At 39.6% G+C, this 19438-nt stretch overlaps 1 protein-coding gene across 2 annotated transcripts; it reads left to right on the top strand.

Moving 5' to 3' along the window:
• Positions 1-12808: 12808 nt before the first annotated feature.
• On the top strand, positions 12809-18416 carry coq7 (coenzyme Q7 homolog, ubiquinone (yeast)). Of its 2 annotated transcripts, none has more exons than XM_067583958.1 (6): positions 12809-12999; positions 13965-14143; positions 15385-15499; positions 15881-16020; positions 17571-17639; positions 18096-18416. In XM_067583958.1, exons 1-6 carry the CDS (start codon positions 12918-12920, stop codon positions 18171-18173), a joined length of 663 nt encoding a protein of 220 aa, XP_067440059.1. In that variant the 5' UTR covers positions 12809-12917; the 3' UTR covers positions 18174-18416. The 2 variants fall into 2 exon arrangements, with proteins under 2 accessions (XP_067440059.1, XP_067440058.1); XM_067583957.1 differs by having other exon boundaries at positions 12810-12999; positions 13962-14143.
• The last annotated feature ends 1022 nt before the right edge of the window (positions 18417-19438 follow it).

Below are 19438 nucleotides of genomic sequence, written 5' to 3'. Positions count from 1 at the left end.
AATTGGGGGCAACAGCCATGTGCCCAATTGGGAAAAAGCTGATTTTTGGGTCAGTGGCTAAGGTTAGGGTTAGGGTTAGGGTTAGGGGTTAGGGTAAGTCTCCAGAAAATGAATATAAGTCTATGCAATGTCCCTAGAAGTGACCATGGTCTGATATATGTGTGTGTGTGTGTGTGTGTGTGTGTGTGTGTGTGTGTGTGTGTGTGTGTGTGTGTGTGTATGTGACTGTAACACTGGCTCCAGTGTTTACAGTCCACCAAATAATACTCAGGGTCCAAACACTGAGAGACTTTTGGCATGGGTTCCCTTTCTGTTTAAACTCACGTAACTGACATGCTTGAATCTCTGTGGCCGAGTGTGTTTGTGTTTTCTAATCAACACGAGACGAATGACAACATCTGGTGCTTGGCTGTAGGAGGACATTTTTAGGGGTGTGTGAGAAAACTATTCTCAAAAAAGGGGCCCTGTGCTCTGCGGTGACCAAGTTTACACGTGCTGTCTTGTGTGCGCTCAGAAATCGCTGTGTTGTCTATTTGTAAATGTTGTACATTAATGTTGTCAGTAAATGTGCATATAGATTCTATGGTTTTCTGATTGGAGGAGAGCTAGTTTAATATTTCTCCTGCTGTTTGTAGAATAAAATTCATTGCAGCCTCTGAGCCAAGACTCCTCAGCTGATCGGTCCCAGACAGGAGCTTGAGGTTTTAGTGAAGTGTTGCAATTCATGAAGAAAAAGTAACAAAAACAACACAGATCTGTGCACATGCAATGAAGAGCAAGAGCTGTGCAAACTGCTGGTACAGGCCCAAGACGGGTTAATGTACACAAACATACACACGTCTGGCCTGTAAATACGACCCGAATGAGGTCCATGCCAGCCGATGGCTAGACTGCAGACTGTTTACACCAATAGGGTGAGAGGGAGAAAGCACCCAGCGTGGACCCAATGGGAGGCTGGTACTGGAGCTGGGCTACTTGTGGTCATGGCGTGTAGTAGTAGTAATGTGGACCTGGCAGTTGGTGGATGGAGAGGGTGCTGTGGGGGTGGCAGTTCCCCAGCCAACCCGTGGTCAAGCAGTGGTTAACCAGCCTAGGTCACCTACACTTCCTCTGGCCTCTCTCCCTGGGAGGAAAAACAGTCTAGTCAAAATAATGGTGTCATTTTGGCTTCTTACGTTTGAGTTAGGGGAGACAAATTTAGCAACAGCAAAGCAAAGGGAGGGGCCTACATCAGATTAAAAAACAAGTGAACAAAATATCTCCTCTGTGTTTTTTTTTCTCTCTCTTAACTCTTAAATAAGCAGTCTGAAATGAGTGGCGCAGCTCCAGTGTAGCCTGTAAATTCAGATGTGTCAGCCTACGCAGCAAGCAATTATAACTGGGCTCTGTCTTCCGCTTTTCTCCCTCCCGCTTTTACCCAAAGTGCCATCTTAATCTGTCCTCACTGCCTTGCTCTTTAGTTGAGACAAAGCTTGGACTCTGATCTGCTTCCTGTCTTTCAGCGGGACTGCCGCGCTGTGCTTGACAAGATGAGGAAGATGTGTTATATCAGACCTATTTCCTCTCAGCCTGCAGACTCCAGACCTGTCTCACATACCTCCGTGAGTGATATGAGACTTAAAGTATTTGCCACCCTGCTGCCCTGGCATCCATTTAGGAGCCACTCATTCACAAGAAGTCCAAAATTCACAGCTTGATTACTCACATACTGTTAAAGGAATAGTTGGACATTTGGGAAACACACTTATTCACCGTCTTGCCAGAAGTTACAGGAGAAGACTCATATTTGTCTGATAAATTTATGGCTATAACCAGCAGCCCATTAACAAAGTAGTCAAGTCTATTTCAAGTCAAGTCAAATTTATTTATACAGCACCAAATCACAATAGAAGTTACCTCAGGGCACTTTTCACATAGAGCAAGTCAAGAATGTACTCTTTAATTTACAGAGACCCAACATTCCCACATGAGCAAGCACTTGGCGACAGTGGAAAGGAAAAACTCCCCTTTAACGGGAAGAAGCCTCAAGCGGAACCGAGCTCTAGGTGGGCGGACATCTGCCTTGACCGGTTGGGTTGAGAGAGAAACAGTGAGGGGGAGAGAGGAGAGAGTAACAGAGAAGCACAGCAACAACAATAATAACAATAACAACAACAATAACAATGGATATATGACTAATAATAATTGTAGTAGCAGTGCGTGCCAAGCTGGACCAAGGGGGGCAGCAGGCGGTCCGCAACTGAAGATCACCTGCAAGACGAGAAAGCACAAAACTCCAGGGAAGATGCCAAGTTAGTAACATGCATTAATGGGGCATGAATGCATACAGATGGAGAGGGAGAGGAGGAGAGAGGAGCGCAGTGCATCATGGGAAGTCCCTCCCGGCACTCAAGGCCTATAGTAGCATAAATAGGAGCTGATCTGAGGCAAGCCTGAGCTGGCCCTAACTATAAGCTTTATCAAAAAGCAAAGTTTTAAGCCTACTCTTAAACGTAGAGAGGGTGTCTGCCTCCCTGACTGAAACTGGAAGATGGTTCCACAGGAGAGGAGCCTAATAGCTGAAGGCTCTGCCTCCCATTCTACTTTTGGAGACTCTAGGAACCACAAGTAAGCCTGCATTCTGGGAGCACAGTGCTCTAGTGGGGTAGTAGCATAAGACTGGAAAAAGACTGGAAAAAGGGGGAAACAACTAGCCTGGCTCTGTCTAAGGGTAACAAAATCTGACTACCATCACCTCTGAAACGAATTAACACGATCTTGTTTGTTTAATCTGTATAAAAACTGAAAAGCTTGCATCACCTTTACATGGGGTTAGCCAGACTATTTCTTGGCCGGGAGTCGTAACTTCTTTAATGATTACACAAACAAGGTATAATGTTTAATTCGTGAGCTTGAAAGGTGATGGCAGGCAGATTTTGTTACCTCGGGACAGAGCTAGATAGCCAGCTGTTAACCTCAGTTTTCAGTCTGTTGGCTTTACAGTAGATGGTAGTTGCCAGACAAAAATGAAAGTGGTATTTATCTTCCCATGCAACGCTTAACAGGAAAGCAAATAGTATTTCCCCAAATGTGAAACTATTGCTTTAACACCACATAGAGCGCCATGAATTTAGGATCATCAGAAAAGGCCTTCAAATGCTTCTTCTCTATACAAATGATATTTACTCTGAATTTTTGTTATCATGCATGCACATTACGCAACTCATCAGTTGCGCAACCAATTTAGAATTAGCAAGGTAATTGCTGGGCTGCAGTCTCTTTTTTTAGCGCATCTAATCTCAACCTGACATCTCAAACCTCAGACACACAGTAAAGATGCTCTTTTTCTCCTCAGACAGCAGATGGCTTGCCATCACTTTCCCAACTGCCCTGAAACCAGAAGGTGTCTGAATAAGACTGAGCTGTGATTACCCTTCAGAGGAAAACCACGCGGGATGACAGCCAGCCTGAGGAGGAGAGGTGGAGCACTCTCTCTCATACAAACAGTGTAAATAAATGTCAGTAATATTTTGTATTTATTGCTTTAATGCATACCGTATATAGGTAGGATTGTATAGTTACACATAGTTTTAAATTCCTAATAAAAGAGTTTAAACAAGGTCTCAAAGATGAACGGGTGCACAAACGGTAATTCTGAGTCTAATGGCTGCTTATGACATGACGCAAAGAAACCCATCTCTGGAATTGTGGATGCAGCTCAAAAATAATGTGTTTTCCAGTTTCTCTTGAGCAACATCACAGATTCTCGGACTGACAGACCTGTATCAGCCATGTGTAATGTGTTTCTCTAAGTTTGTAGTTCAAATCTACAGGAATATTCAAGTTTCTACAGGTGTGAAATAAAGATAACTATCAACGTGTTTCGCAATCAGTCAACTGTCAACATTTACTCCTTGAATAAAATCAAAACAGACGATGCACCAAAACAATTCTAAAAGGACACTGTTTTATAAGGAGAGCCTGTGTTTTTAAGGACCAAAATTTAAGCCACATGCACAACTTTGGATAGTTGTGCTTTATGTGTCAGCCAGTGGTGAGTTTTGGTCAGGTCTGACCTGGCTGTGCCTCACATCTGACCCAGCCGCAGTCCAGCCGGGTTTAGACAGCTTTTAAACAAAGTGGAGACGCTGGCTGTGAGCCAAGAGGCCACAGAATGGCTGAACTCTTGCAGCTGCAGGCAAAGAATCAGGCTTATACTGCTCCATTTCAGATGCAATTGAATTTTTGCCCTCTAATTTAAATATAAAATGTATAAAGCACAGATTACGATACAGTCACTAATCCATGCATCCACAGCCAGTAACTTTGATTAGTCTCAAACAGCATCTGCAGAGACTCAGGAGCCTCGGTTTAACCACCTCTTAGTAAACACTGCTCAATTACTTTAACAATACTTAATAGGATATTGTGGCTTCTCTCTAAACTCAAAACAGACCTGCTGTTACCCTAAAATAGCAGCGAGTGGAAATCCACGGGACGGTCCCCCGTCACTATTTGCCCAATAACCTTAGTGACTGGCTCCCCCCTTAATAGAGCACGGAGCCTGACTCCCACTCAATCTGGCCTCTTGTGACGTATAGAGGCACCAGCTCATCACAAGTCACCACACTGAAGTGGTAAGACGAGCATCTACAAAAACAATTCCTCGCCTTCTCACTTGTGGATTGTTGACCGTGCCCCTCTAAAAATATCACCAAGAAAAACTGAGGGGGAGGACAGGATTGTGGTTGTGACATTTATTAGGGAATCATCCACTCCCATGCGCTCTGTAAAAACATTGTCTTTTTCAGACTGGAAAACAAATGGGATGAGTACAATGTGGTAAAACTATGAAGTGATTTTCTCCCACTGGCTTTTGTTGTTTTAATATAATATTTCTGTGTACTAGATTCCGCAGAATTCAGCCACAGTCTTCATTTTGGGCTGTTTCGCTTCTTGTTTTATGTCTTTTGGATTGCTGCCAGTTGTTTGACATTCATTCATTCAGTCATTTGAGTCATGGCTGTTACACAATAATAGTAGCAAAGATACTTAACATGTGTTTGTCAGTCAGCAGCACCTAAGTGACGAAATGACATTGAAATATAATAATTGGCTTTATCTTGATGTTTTCGTGCTTGAACTTAGAGCTCCCTCCTGGAAACCAATAAAGTAGTAAACATAATCCCCAAGGATTCAGAAACATAAACCAATATTTCCATGAATTCATACTATCCATGATCATGTTCCTTCATTTAAATTCAGTCATAAAAGTGCTGGAAAAATGAGAAACATACGCTAGAGTAAGTCATGTTTCTGCCCGTATGGCGGATCCAAAATTCGACAACAGCACGCATCACTCAGCTTCCTATTCCAAGGCCATTTGTACTACAGTATGTACTCATACATTGGCAACCCGCAGTTTGCACTCTATAAATCAGAGACTACAAACATAACTTCCGGAAAACCATATAGGAAAGCAAAGGCAGGGAAGGCAAAGAGAGCCACATCCTGTGGCCAACAGGAAATGCTGTTTAAATGACAGGTTTCATAAATAAAGGGCTGCTTTGGTCGCCATCACACCCTGTAAATGGATTGTTTCCCTAAATTTATCTGCCGCTGTGTTAGAAAGAAAATATGTAAATGTGAAAACTGTGATGACGCTGTGCTGAGCTGCTGTTCGTGCCTTTTAAAGACATGCAGGATGATCCTGTTATTCATAAATAAACACAGTTTCTCCTCACAATGCAACGCCTCTCCCGAATAATTCTCATACTACACACATCTTTATATAAACTAGCTGATCTGCCTGAGCTTGCCAGCGAGGTAGATCTAGTTCCTGCTGACTGGGCTGTACTTTTGACTCATTTTCCCAAGCTTGCTTACATGCTTCCTTTAAACAGTCATGTGTCAGGTGGCCATTCCTATCTGAAATGGTAGTTATTATCTGACTGGTTCATTCAGAAATCACTTTAAGTGTCTTGACAAGGACTGCCTGAACACGCATGAGTTTTCAATTCCCCCACAATAAGTAACATTATCTTTTATCCCTTTAGTGTAAAAACAATATCACTGAAGGAATAGTGCCAGACAGACAAGGGCCATTTAACGTCTACCAGACGAGGGTAAATACACTCTCCAGTATCCATGAAAACAGGCGGTTTAGAGTTTGATTTAACTACTCTGTATGGTGCACAAGATAGATTTCTGAGTGTAAACAATTCAATAGTGGAAGAGAAATCACTTTCCTCTTGTTTTAATCTCGTACAGCCTTCTATAAAAATGGTTAGGTGGCTTTTTAGGAGACATGGTAAATTTAAATCAGAAAATGAATCTCTTTTTTGTGCTATTTTATGAGACATCTTGCCTTTTCCAGAGGGATACCACCAAACCATAAAATTGTTGGCTTTTTTAAACAATGTTGCATAACTTTAATTTCTTTCTCAACCTAGTTTTGTAACAATTTGAGATGAATAACAACGTTGTAGTAAACAACAACTGGGGAATACCATGCAGTTAAAGAATTTTTATCACCATGGACAGCCCAACCAATGTATCTAAATATCAACAAAGGTCATAAATGAAACCAAGATGCCATAATATGAGAGCGATAGTGACTTAACTGGAAAGTCCGTATACAAATAAACATTTGCTCTGCTGAAATGCATATAAAACAACAACCACCACCTCTGAGGGTATTTTCCTGTAGCTGATTTTGCACTTTGACCTTCCAGTAGAGAAACCAAAACTGAAAACCAAGTAACAATGACTAAGAGATCAACCCACATTTTTCCTTCGCTCTCAGTAATGAGTAGCTGCAAATAAAGGAGACTGCGCAAAACACATAAAGGGCAGAGGCATGATATTTAAACACAATAAGCCACTGTTGTTCCTATGTTCGTATGCACTTCCCGTGGGTGCTCCAGTGTCCAGGTGTGAGAATGAATATGTTTTTCTCTCCCAGCCATGAGCCTGAATTAAAACTGCAGAATATAGAAATCTGATGAATGGAACATTTAACTTCACTCATGTACAGGGCTGGTCCACAGCATGTATTAGGTGAGCAACAACTGCTACAGGGTCCTGCCCTTTCCTGATGGCCCTCAACCATCAACAAAAACATTTGTTCATTCTAAATGGTTATGATTTCAAGGCTCATTGGCTCAGTGTGTTTGTGTATTTTACGGTTCTTAATTTTTTTTTGTGCTTATATTGTAAATATATATAGTATGTGGACCTTTTACGCAGGTTTTGGACACTTTTGTCACTCTTGAATGGGCACGGAAATGCTTTTTTTCTCTTTAAATTACATACCAATATCTCGGGGTTCAAAATTCAAAACAACAGTTTCATTGTTGTTTTAAAGATACGTGCTGATGTTGAAAGTGGGAGCACAGTGTGTCTGTTTATCCAGTGGATAATGAATCCTACTTATGTGTCTAATAACCAACACCTGAAGTTTGACCTTATTTTCATCCATAGTTTACCGAATCTACTTTAAAGGGGCATTCCATCGATTTTACACATCAAGTTCAGTTTACTCGTCATTAGGAGTAATACTAAACCTATGAAAACAGTTGAATGATGTCTTCTGTGGCTTTGCAGGGAGTGCTGCAAAACCTGAAAAAATAATTAGATGAAAATACACAGTTTTAACAAAAAGCCAGGGTTACAAAACAGGTGTGTGAGGTTTGAAAGAAGTGGCCATTTACCAGACTGGGAAGATGAAAGATGCACCATGGGAAATGTAAGATACAGCACTTGTGGAGCTTGACCACAAGGGAGGAAATATTTACCCCTGCTCCTTCAAATTTGAATATTCTTTAAGGACTCCTTCTGTCTCTAATCCCCCAACTTTATGGTAGTGTAATGCTGTATTGCTGGTGTACCACTTTAAAGAATCAATTTCCACCCTGGGTCTTTTATTTTCAACAGTTTTGGCCATCATGACAGTTTAATATGTCATTGCTTTCTTCACTGTAGGGCTTTACGTAACTCATCCTGGGCCCAAAAAACCTGAGGTAGGCCCTTCGTATAAAGCTTCTAACAAAATAATCATTTCCTGTGTTTGGGGAGGGGATTGTCAAGAACCAATGTGACGTGTGGAAGCGCAGACGCTGACGCATGCCGCTGTCATATATATTCTACATCTGGGTAAATAACAAATTTTACTTAAAATCATGCGCATCACACACACACACACACACGCACACACACATACACACACACACGCACACATGCACAGACACACACACAAGCTGTGGGTGTCCCACCACACCAGTCAGGGACCAAACGAGACAAGACCTATCATGTCTCCTCTCGGTGAGAGCAGACATTGTTGACTCACTGTAGTCTAGAAGCGCTTAGCCTGCGTCCCACCACAGCTATGCACTGTCTGACCAGAGCCTCGGAGCAAGGGTGTGCAGACTCACACACGTCCATGGATGCATGCAAACATTACACAAACACAGTCAGACACACATACATACACATACAAAGACACATGTATAAGCTGGTCTCGTTCTTTTCTCCAGTTCTGTGGTTTGCTCTTTAATCCACTCATCAGTCACAACACACAAGAGCAAGAAAACATGTACTTTCTTTTGGTCTTTCCTAACTTCATTTGCTCTACTGAATTTCAGACCTAACCGCTGCTTACCTCATATATCCGTTATAATCTGAGAGACTGTTTGCGCTTTGGGGATAGACGGTACACCTGTCAGCTTTTCCTGAAGCCTCTTGTGTTAAAAGCTTCGGTTTTCTCTCCACAAATCCTCCAAAACATGTAGCCCGAGTGTGTCAGACACACTCCAGCATGGAACACTCAGGCTGCATAAAAGGCCCACTGGATCTGACATCATAGTGAACCAAGTGATGTCTTAAACCTGACTCTTCGCATGGATAGTTGGATTGACCTGTCAGAGGGATAATTTTCAGTTGAGCCCCCCCCCCAACCTGTGCACGTACTCTTGTGCTACTCAAGTTCCCCTTACGTACAGCACACCAGCTTTTTTCCATATCACATATCATCACTCTGTATATAGGAATTAGTCAGTCAGTTTTATCCCACCTGCAGCTGCTTCAAAATGCAGCAGCGCGACTCCTCACTGGTACCAAAAAGAGAGACCACATTGCTCCTGTACTGGCCTCTCTTCACTGGTTACCAGTGAAATGCAGAATTGATTTTAAAATTCTTTCATTTGTTTTTAAAGCTCTCCATGGATTGGCACCAGCGTGTCTTTCAGATCTTCTCATTCCCTTTTCTAACGCTAGACCCCTCAGATGTGCCGGACAGCTTGTCATTCCACGCTCCCAGTTAAGATCCAGAGGTGATCGGATGTTTTCCATTGTTGTTTCCTGAACAGTTTGCCACACATTATTAGATCCTCTCCCTCAACTGATATTTTTAAAACCTGTCATCTCTTTTCCTCAGCCTATTAACAGTCATCATGAAGACATGAATGGTCACACTCTGTTTTTATTTAATTTATTTATTTATTCTCTCCATAACTTATTTCTTCTCTGTGCAATGCTATTGTGTTTTTAGGATTTAAATCCCATTTTTATGTATTTTGTTCCACATTTTTATAAATTTTCCCCTTTATGTCTGTGTTTTCATTTGATTGTATTTCCAAGTCTCTGTAAAGCACTTTGGTCAGCTTTTGTTGTTTTTAAATGTGCTCTATAAATAAATTGACTTGACTTGATTTCATTATAAGTTCAGACACCCAGAAATAAACTAGTACCCCTATGCTGGATAGGCTGGCCGCAGGTTTTCTGTGTGTTCATCACAATTGAATTTGGAAATAAGCACCCTGTGAGCACATAATAAACTAAAATAATTAAGCCCTTTAAACTACATTGTGACATAGGGCCTCTTTACAACACATGGCCACAAAAGCTAGATCCGTCTTTGTAAATTTGTGGTGCAAATTCCCTAACAAATGTGCAGTTCATTAAATGACCAAAAACCAAATGACGCACAGTGAATTCAGGGTGTTTGGGACCCTTAGGGTTCTGGATCCTTGGCGGTAGTTACCCACTTTGCCCTGTTGTTAATCCAGCCTTACTCACACCTGTGACAAAAGCGTTCACCCACATGTGCTGATATACAGCCACACATGCGTAGCCATCCACAGTCAGACAGACAGATAAGGAAACACATAACCGACGTCTCACCACAAACACACAAACACACACATACAGACAAAACCGACATGCCCCGCCATTCACAGCCCTGGCCCTGTTTACTCATGACCATCACAGCTTTGCAGCACTCAACCCCATCATTCCACAGATTCCTGTGTCCCAGCACTATTTTATCTGCTTTGCAGCAGTTGTGTGTTTATGTTTTAATGTCTACTCATCAAAGGCGGGGGTCATACAGACATTACTAAATAATGCTGACTAATATAATGACAGTGATTGATGGTGACAGATGATTCAGAGGCTTCAAGCAAATACAGGAACTATTGCTAAAGCTAAGATTTCCTCTTTTTTTTCTCATTTGAAGAAGTGAAATATAATTGGTCTGCTTGCGGTCTTGTTGGGACACTACAATGACACATATTCTACTGAAACTCAAATAATACTCCAAACTAGGACCAACTTGAGATGACAAAGAAAAACTTGCCCCAGACAGCCTTTATCTGTGCAACACTGCCACCTGTAGACCATCAACAATAACTCTTAGCTCCCTCCGTCGTCGTTGACATGTTCTCTGAATACACACCAGACAGACCCCTGAGATCATCAAATAAAGGTCTCCACACAATATCAAGAATAAACTCTAAATCAGCTCATGGTGCCTTCAGGCATTATGGTCCTAATTCTCTACCACATTAACTAATCTGCTACAACAGTGTCTTCTTTTAAAAAACATATCTTTTTTCACAAGCAGTTAGTTTAACAGGTAAAACCTTCATTTTAGAATCAGTAGTATTATAATTGTTATTCCTTTTTATTATTATTATTATTATTATTATTATTATTATTATTATTATTATTATTATTATTATCATTATTGTTATTATTATTATTATTATTAATAATAATAATAATAATAATAATAATAATAATACCTTCTTACCCTACTCTCTTTATTGTAATACCTTCTTACCCTCTAATTTTATATGTTGTCTTATATGTTTTTATATATGTAATGTCTCCTTATTTTATATTTTATCTTATGTGTTTTATATATGTAATGTTAATGTAATATTATATGTTTTTGTCACGTATGACCTTTACCTATTTTTTTTGCTTTTGTTTTTAAGCACATTGAGTTTATGCCTGTTGTATGAAATGTGCTATATAAATAAATTTGACTTTGACTTTGACCTTGATTGCTCCACAAACTTAAAAAAACAAAACAAAACAAAACAAAAATCACCCATTTTCTTTGCTCCATTGCCTTGTTGTCAGGTTTGGTGTGTCTGGAGACTGTCTGGCCAAAAGGTAATTTTCTGTGTTTACTTTATTCGCTTAAATGCTTGGTTTCTTCCCACAGGCCAAAGATATAAGCCAGGTGAACTAAGTGAACTCTAAACTGGCAGCTAAGTGTGGATTTGTTTGTGTTAAGGGTTAGCCCTGCGACAAACCAGTGACCTGTCCAGGGCCCTGTGACAGACCAGAGTCCCTGTCACCCTGCATAAGCAGCTATAGACAGGATGTTTATACAGTATATCCCACTGGGTCCCCTGATTGATACAATCCATATTAAAAGAAAACACTGAAAACACTAAAAACATTTTGAGCAGAACAATGCTAAAAAGTCAAAAATATCCCTACCTTACTTATTGACCTCATAACTTTTAAAATGTCAGTTTAACTATTCTTCTTGCACCCTGCATGTGCCTTCATGCTGAATAGTTAGGACCTGATTCATCACTGACCTGTAACTTCTACTGACTAATATTACACATCTCAGTTTATTTTTAATTTGAGCAAATTTATTTTTTACGCTAAATATCTTTATGGTCATGCCATCTAGGAACAAACCCTGGAGCTGCACAAGCTGTTGAAATGTGAAAAATTATGATTTTATGGGCAATTTCATTCGCAGCTTTAAGCCTTCAACATCTCAAAGAAAACCTCACCCAGCAGAGTAACCATATACACTCAATCTGAAGGAAGCAGAAGCTGTTTATAGTGTTAATTAGGGTACATTGTTTATTATTAGGTTAAATAAAGGGTTGTCAAAGGTTGGCATATCAGAGATACTTTGACATATATAGAAAAAAAGGGACTTACAATTCCAACACACACTTGTTTTGATTAACAAAAACTATAGGTGCCATAATTTCCTTGTTGACTTTTTTTTACTTTATTGAGTAGGCTATAATAAAGAACAAGGTACATTCTACTGACCAAAATGCCAGAGATAATCACAAATAACACATAAGAAACAGAATGGAAAAAAGGGAAAAAATACATAAAATAAATAAAACAGAATAGTTAAATAAAGACGTTTGAAAAATGCACTTATTTACAGTTTTTACAGCCGTTTTTTATTAGTGCAAGATTTAATAGTCTGTAAGTACTACTCACATTATTTAACAAAAACTGAGAAGAGGGGTTTTTTTGTTGGCGAACTTACATTTATGAATATGAAACTTTGCTAAAATAATAATAAGATTGATGACGTACACTTGTCTCTCATTCTCTCTGTTGTAACTTAAAAACCCAAACAGAACTACAATAAAGCAAAATCAGCCATAAATGTAACATTAATAAAATTAGAAACCTTTTGCCAGTCTTTTAGTGTAGTAACCATAGTAACAACGCCAATGACGGGGGATGGCCTGTGTGCGAGACGTAACGCGGTTACGTCACACGTCTGCGTGACATCCACCCCCTGACACCTTCAATGACAGTTTGCACACATTTTTCGGAGTTTCTTTGACAACAAAACGTAGTTAAACCCTAAATCCTCTACCATGCAAAGAGCCGCACATACAGCATTGTATGACTGGTCTCAGACAGTCAGTCCAATGATCCGACAGTGTTTGAAAAGCAGAGGTAAGCAGCGTGTTTGTAGCTTACAAAGGCAGCTACGAGCTAAAATGCTAAATATGCTAAAAACACACCGTGTCCTATTTATTGGAGACTGTTAGCTTACATATAGTTATGTTTTAATTTTATGACTTTATGACTTCTGTGCTCTTCTCTTTTTTCTGTAATGTATTTTTTATTAGTGTTGCATGCTGTAAGTCTTGTCTCAGGGAAAGAGGAGCTTCACTGGACGTTTCATAACTGACTTGTTAGCTAACTGACTCCTTGGGACTGTAACGTTACCTTTAGTCAGACTTTTTGGTATGACGTTAGTCTTTTTTAAACAGAAAATTAGGTACTCAACTTAAACTCCAAATTGTATTTATTTTATTTGTTTTTTTTCTGATAAAAGGCCTGTCATGAAAATGTATCTTATTAATCTTATTTCTTTATTAGCAAAAATCCATATTCAAGCCAGCAAATTTTTAAAACAGAAATACAACCTTACTGTCTTCATTTCTTACTTAAAATCCTACCTGGACACACTGACATACTGCATAAACTCTAAAGCTGTGAAAACTAGAGCCTTATGTAATGAATATGACTTGTAATTGATTCAATTAAATTTTGTTTATGTTTGCTTTTTATTTTTATTTCTATATTGATGTATTATGACCCGTGCACTACCTCAAGCATACATTGCCTTGCTACTGTTGTTGGAATGGTAAACTTGTTGTAAGTCACTCCCTGCTGAGGTTTTTGTCTGTTGCACATAAATATCTTAACAGAAGAACATAAAGCCTCAGCAGTGTGGTTACAGCGCGCACTACAATTTTCTCCGAATGCTTGTGACATTTTGTTCATTTTAGTCTAAACTATCTAAGCTTGAAACTCAAGACAAATGTTTGAGGTTGCAGAAGGGACAAACCTTTAGAACTTGAAGTCCTTGAAATAGTCATATACTCGCTCTTTGTGTCACTGTGTTGTAGCAGGGCCCCTGCAGCTGAGCTCACGTGCTTACAGTGTGGTCCCGCCCCCACGCGACAGTGAGGAGAAGGAGATGTTGGACCGAATCCTGCGTGTGGACCATGCAGGTGAATATGGTGCCAACCGCATCTACGCTGGCCAGATGGCAGTGTTGGGTAGAACTAGGACGGGACCTCTCATCCAGGTATGAACAGAGTGAGACACATGGCTTTAAGTAGGACAACATGCCTGCTTTCTTTCTACACAGTTTAATTATTACTGTTCTTCAAGCTGTGCACGCTGATGGTGTCAACAACAATGACAAATTGTTTGAAAACTGCAGTGTCAAGAAGTTGTGCTACATACAGAGCAATGCTCTGTTTTCCCTTGGAGAGGAATTCCACCACTGTAAATATGATTATTTCTTAAAACTAGGTCACCTATGTAGTAAAAATGTCCAATTATTTTCAAAATTGGTGCCCTATGATAAGAAAAAACTGAGAAAAGGCTGTAGATTTTCCTATCGCTCTAAAGATGGAAAACCTATGACAACCAGAATGCACTGTCTGCGTTCCTCTCCAAAGCTATTGGTGGTGTGTTTACGAAACGCAGGTGGCAAATACTATTCCCAGCAGAGTGGCCAGTTAGCAGGAGACAACGTTAGTAGTGATCAGCATTGTATCTCTTTACTGAGACTTATTTTCATTTACAAAACATTTTTCCTCATTGAGTCTGTGCATATCATACCAGTATGCAAGATTTATAAAAACCAACAGCGTGCTGGAGTTAGTTATGGATCGTTGCAAACTTACCGAACACTGCACACAAGTCAAAATGCTGCCAGAGTGCATCAGTGCCGTTGGACAGTCAAAAAAAGTCTGAGTCTGTATTCTCCATTTCAACTTGGTTTGGGAAACAATCATGGATGAAGGGGTGAAAAGTGCAACCAAATGCTGTTTCTTTTGCACTTTTGCAGCTGGATGAAGAGGGATATTTTAATACAGAGAAGACAGAGGAAAGTTCATCATTCATATATAGGTACTACCCACTTTAGAACCACAGGAATCAACTTGATTCAGTTTAGGGATGCCACAGTGAGGAAATTTTCCCACCGGTGCTACCAGTTACACCGCACATTTGACAAGATGAGATATTTGTCGATGATACTCAGTTTCAAAGAGCACTTACTTTCACCTTCAGGAGATCTTAAGATCTTCCCCTTACTTAAGAGTTAGTGACGATGAGCTTCAGGCTGTTTTAGTTGGTTGCAATCTGCAATCTCACCACTAGATACCACTAAATCCTACACACTGCACCTTTAAATTTATTATGATCCAAAAGGATCTGTAGTTTGTCTGGTTGCTGTATTGTGATTAAAAATAAAAAGTTCTGCATGAGTGTAATTGCCTAATATTTGACACTCTGTATTCATTTTGTTTTCTGTAGCACATGTGGGATCAAGAAAAGAAACACCTTGAGAAATTCAATGAAATTCTAGCAGAGAACAGAGTTCGGCCCACTGCCCTGTTACCCCTCTGGAACATCGCTGGGTTTTTATTAGGTTGGTACAACTTGTTAACATACAGTGGAGTTCATAAAGTTATATAATATTTAGCTTTGAAGAACACAATAAAGATGCATAAAAAGTACAATGGTTTTTGACGCTTTTAAAATGGTGCCTCTGCTCTAATCCTTGGATTCCTTGTAATGTAGCTTAGCTTGGTTTGGCTTATCATTCTTCATTTAATGTATCTAAAGTTAAAGTTGTATATGAAAATGCTAAAATGTCTTTGTCATCATGTTGCATTTGTCCACCCACATATCAGAACTTGTTGTATGAGTTGACAAGTGTATAAACAAGGTTGCTGAGCTTGGCGATATGTAGTCAGGTGTTACTTTATTGAATCTTTATGTTATTTCTCTTGTTTCAAATCTCCTATAGGGGCATCCACTGCGATGCTGGGAAAGGAGGGGGCCATGGCCTGCACTGTGGCAGTAGAGGAGAGCATCTCAGAGCACTACAACAGCCAGATAAGAGCTCTGATGGAGAAGGACCCAGAGAGATACACCGAACTCTTACAAGTGAGTCAACTACTTATTTCTCTGTAGCTCTGTCACCTCCATTGGCAAAGTCCTCTCTGTGGTGACACATCAAATAAATCTTTGGTGTAATTTTGTCACAGACTGGATAGATCCTGAATTAGTTGGCAACCAAATGTTGGAAGGAACAGTAAAAAAATAATATTTCCTGAGGAAGACATAAATAAGATAGATGAGATTGTATGTTTAAAGAGATGACCTGAAGGCTGGCAGTATTCACTGGACCAAATACTAATTGCTGTATTTGCACCACATTAAGCTTTGATTGCTGCAGTGTGTGTGGCCAGACTTCTCAAGATTTTTTGCACAACATTGTTCACTTTCCAGTATACTGTTCAAATGGTCAGCAGTGTTGTGGTAGTGTTTGGTGGTTTCCATTTACTTCCAAAGAGCGTTTTTTTCCCCTCCATTTTACATCCAAAGACAGCTATTGGCTATTTGTCGCAGGTCACAGTTTGTCTTTTCTAGTTTGGACACATTCCAAGCCACAGTAATGTCTTTGGCCTTGTTTACACCTGGCATTAACATGCGTCTCAGATGATCCAATCACAAGTGGACAGCTCCAAGTACAGGTGTGAACACAGCCAAGACGCATTGAGATCAGATCACTCAGACCACATTTGGAGGTGGTCTGGGCTACATGTGGCCACATTCTTTTACCAGTGTAAACGCAATGTGTTCTGGACCACATTGAAGGACCACCTACTCAACTGACGCCCTCTATTTTCCGGCAGACTAGGCACAGGAATTGAATTGCTGCTTCCTGTGTTCAACTTGTTTGATAACAGGATAAAGAAATGCATTATTTTGTTTTTCCATTTTTCATGTGAATTAAAAAAAATGTAATCCACCTCCCATTTTTTCCTGTTTTCTCTGTTCACCTAACCTGTTTTCCTCATCAAATCAACAATCAGAATAACTTGTTTTTCGTTTTTCTGTCTAAAAAGAAATTCAGAAGCTAAACGTTGCTGGATAGTTTCATCTGTCCTGTCAAGTTGATGACTACAGTTTTTAGTTTTGCTGCGCTGCTCGACATAATGGAGCTCAGGATTTATCAGAAGGAAGGCTGCAGGGAAATCACTGCATATACATGTATATATATGTATGTATGTATGTATGTATGTAAATATATATATATGTGTGTGTGTGTGTGTGACCGAATCACTCATGACTCATGTTAATGCCAGGTGTAAACAGGGCCTTTGATTTGTACACATACCAACACATGACTGATTCCCTGTTAAATCATGTATTTTTCATTTTATTCACACTGTCAGAGCTCAAGTCTCAGGTCCTGCCAGCACAGCAGCTTGGAACGCCATTTACAGCTGATCTGTATCAATAAATATGACTTACGGAGATACCATACAATTCAAAAATCTTGTGCTCTTATACACACACATACACACACACACACACACACATTTGGTCATTGTTGGCCTTTTACAATCAGTTCTGTCAGAATAATTTGAGACTTTTGTCTGGTTAAAGTTGATTTACGTAACGAATGATCTTTGTGCATATTTTAATAGGTAATAAAGGAATTCAGAGATGATGAGATGGAACATCATGATACCGGATTGGAGCATGAGGCTGAATCAGTAAGTGTATTTTTTATAACATTCTGTTTTAACAATAAACATATTCATAACAATATCATATTCCATCAAACTTGTAGTGTGTAGATCTATGAGGAGATAATCTCTGATCGAGCAGTAGATTTAAAATATTGATATAGTTCTATATTGATATAGAATCTTGGTTGGATATTTATGTTTGTGTTGTTGTGGTGTCATTCATTCATACTGGGTTTAGTTTATTGCAGTCTGTTATGTATTTTCTTACCCTGCACCTGCACAATCCACACAAATACTTTGGATTTCACAAAAACCTGATCAAAGAACACCTTATGATTTCAAAGTACACTGAAATAAAACCAAAACACATACATATCAATAGTTATATAAAGCAATAGTGTGTTGTCTCTTGCTTTGTTTTTACTGAATATCATGTAAACCACTGTGATCTAAGTTTGTTTATCTTTTCTTTTGTTTTAGCTACCTGGATACTGGCTACTAAAAAATGCTATACAGCTGGGCTGCAAAGCTGCGATATATGTCTCTCAACGTGTCTGACTGTATTTAAAATAATTAAACTTTTCATTTATGTGTTTTGATACCTTGACTTGAATTTGAATTGATGTTCAGATTCTTCTCCACTATAAAGGAAGCACTTTGTTGTACCTTTGTCAGATTGAAAGTGTTATACAAACTTTCACTTTCATACACATACATTTGATTGCTTGTACAGTGTTTAATACATGAACTCTGTTTTAAGAAGGTGGAGGTGACCCCTCCTGATTAAATTGCAGACCTCAACACTGTTTGTCATGTTTGTTGCGCTGCTGGACTGAAAAGTGATATTTGTGAGAAAACCAGTGGAATAACTACTTTTAAATCAAGAAATTCTGATTCCACAAAAAATACACTTACAGTTACCTTCTCGAACATTTTTTTTTTTTTAATACTCTTTTTCTGCATGAAGACTCCTGAGTATGCCTTTACCTACCAGTGCAGCTGTGGACAATGTTTACCTGCACATGAAGATCTTACACTTGCATTCGCTAAAAGATAAATACCTAAAATACATGTAATAAGGACATTGATACTGACATACTCATGCCATCATACCCTTCAGCAAACTCTCCCCTTTCACATGTAATCGTTCATATATCAAGCTGAGCAATGACTTGTCATCCTGGCCTAACTGCTGAGCACCCTCACAGCTGTTCTGGGTACATTAGGTCACTGAAGAAGAAGGATGACAAGAGGCTTGTCCAGGGGCCCCTAATCTATTAGGCCTTTCAGCAGGTTGAGCAAAGTGTTCATTCCCCTCCTACTCAATATCAGTTTGTCCTCACTGTACATTGAGTACTGACCCAAGGCCCCTTTAGCCATGCTTTAGCCTTTTCATGCACCGGGGACATGATGATGCAGTGATTTATGGCTAGTGGCTGATAGGACTTCAGTGAAATCCTTCGATGGAAATTTGTCTCTAGCAGGCAGTAATGCCTGTTAAATGGAAAACTGTACGATATATGTATAATATGGATGGGTGACAAATTAAATGAGAAAACAACATACTGTATATTGTCTTATTAAGGTGTTTGGCCACCACAAAACACCAGAACGGCTTCAATCTCCAAGAACCTGGAACTCAGTCTGGGTCACGGTCTTACATGTTGGTCCAAAGTCTCCCAATAGGTGTTCAGTTGGGATGTGGTGGCTGCGAAGGCCATACCTAATGATTTACATCATTTCATGCTTATCAATCTACAGCTTAACTGGTTAATCAATTAGTGAGTCAACAGAAAATTATTTGTCAACTATTTTGGTAATCA

The sequence above is a fragment of the Thunnus thynnus genome, chromosome 3 (assembly GCF_963924715.1).
Source record: "Thunnus thynnus chromosome 3, fThuThy2.1, whole genome shotgun sequence".
NCBI lineage: Eukaryota > Metazoa > Chordata > Actinopteri > Scombriformes > Scombridae > Thunnus > Thunnus thynnus.
Note: the sequence above shows the minus strand (reverse complement) of the source record. Positions and strands in the feature narration are given on the sequence as shown.

Bases quoted from the DNA above. Each gene is read 5' to 3' on its own strand.
- coq7 (XM_067583957.1), top strand. From the start codon at position 12,918: ATGCAAAGAGCCGCACATACAGCATTGTATGACTGGTCTCAGACAGTC. The intron at 13,000-13,961 runs GTAAGCAGCGTG...ACTGTGTTGTAG, and splicing joins ACAGTGTTTGAAAAGCAGAG to CAGGGCCCCTGCAGCTGAGC. The intron at 17,640-18,095 runs GTAAGTGTATTT...CTTTTGTTTTAG, and splicing joins TGGAGCATGAGGCTGAATCA to CTACCTGGATACTGGCTACT.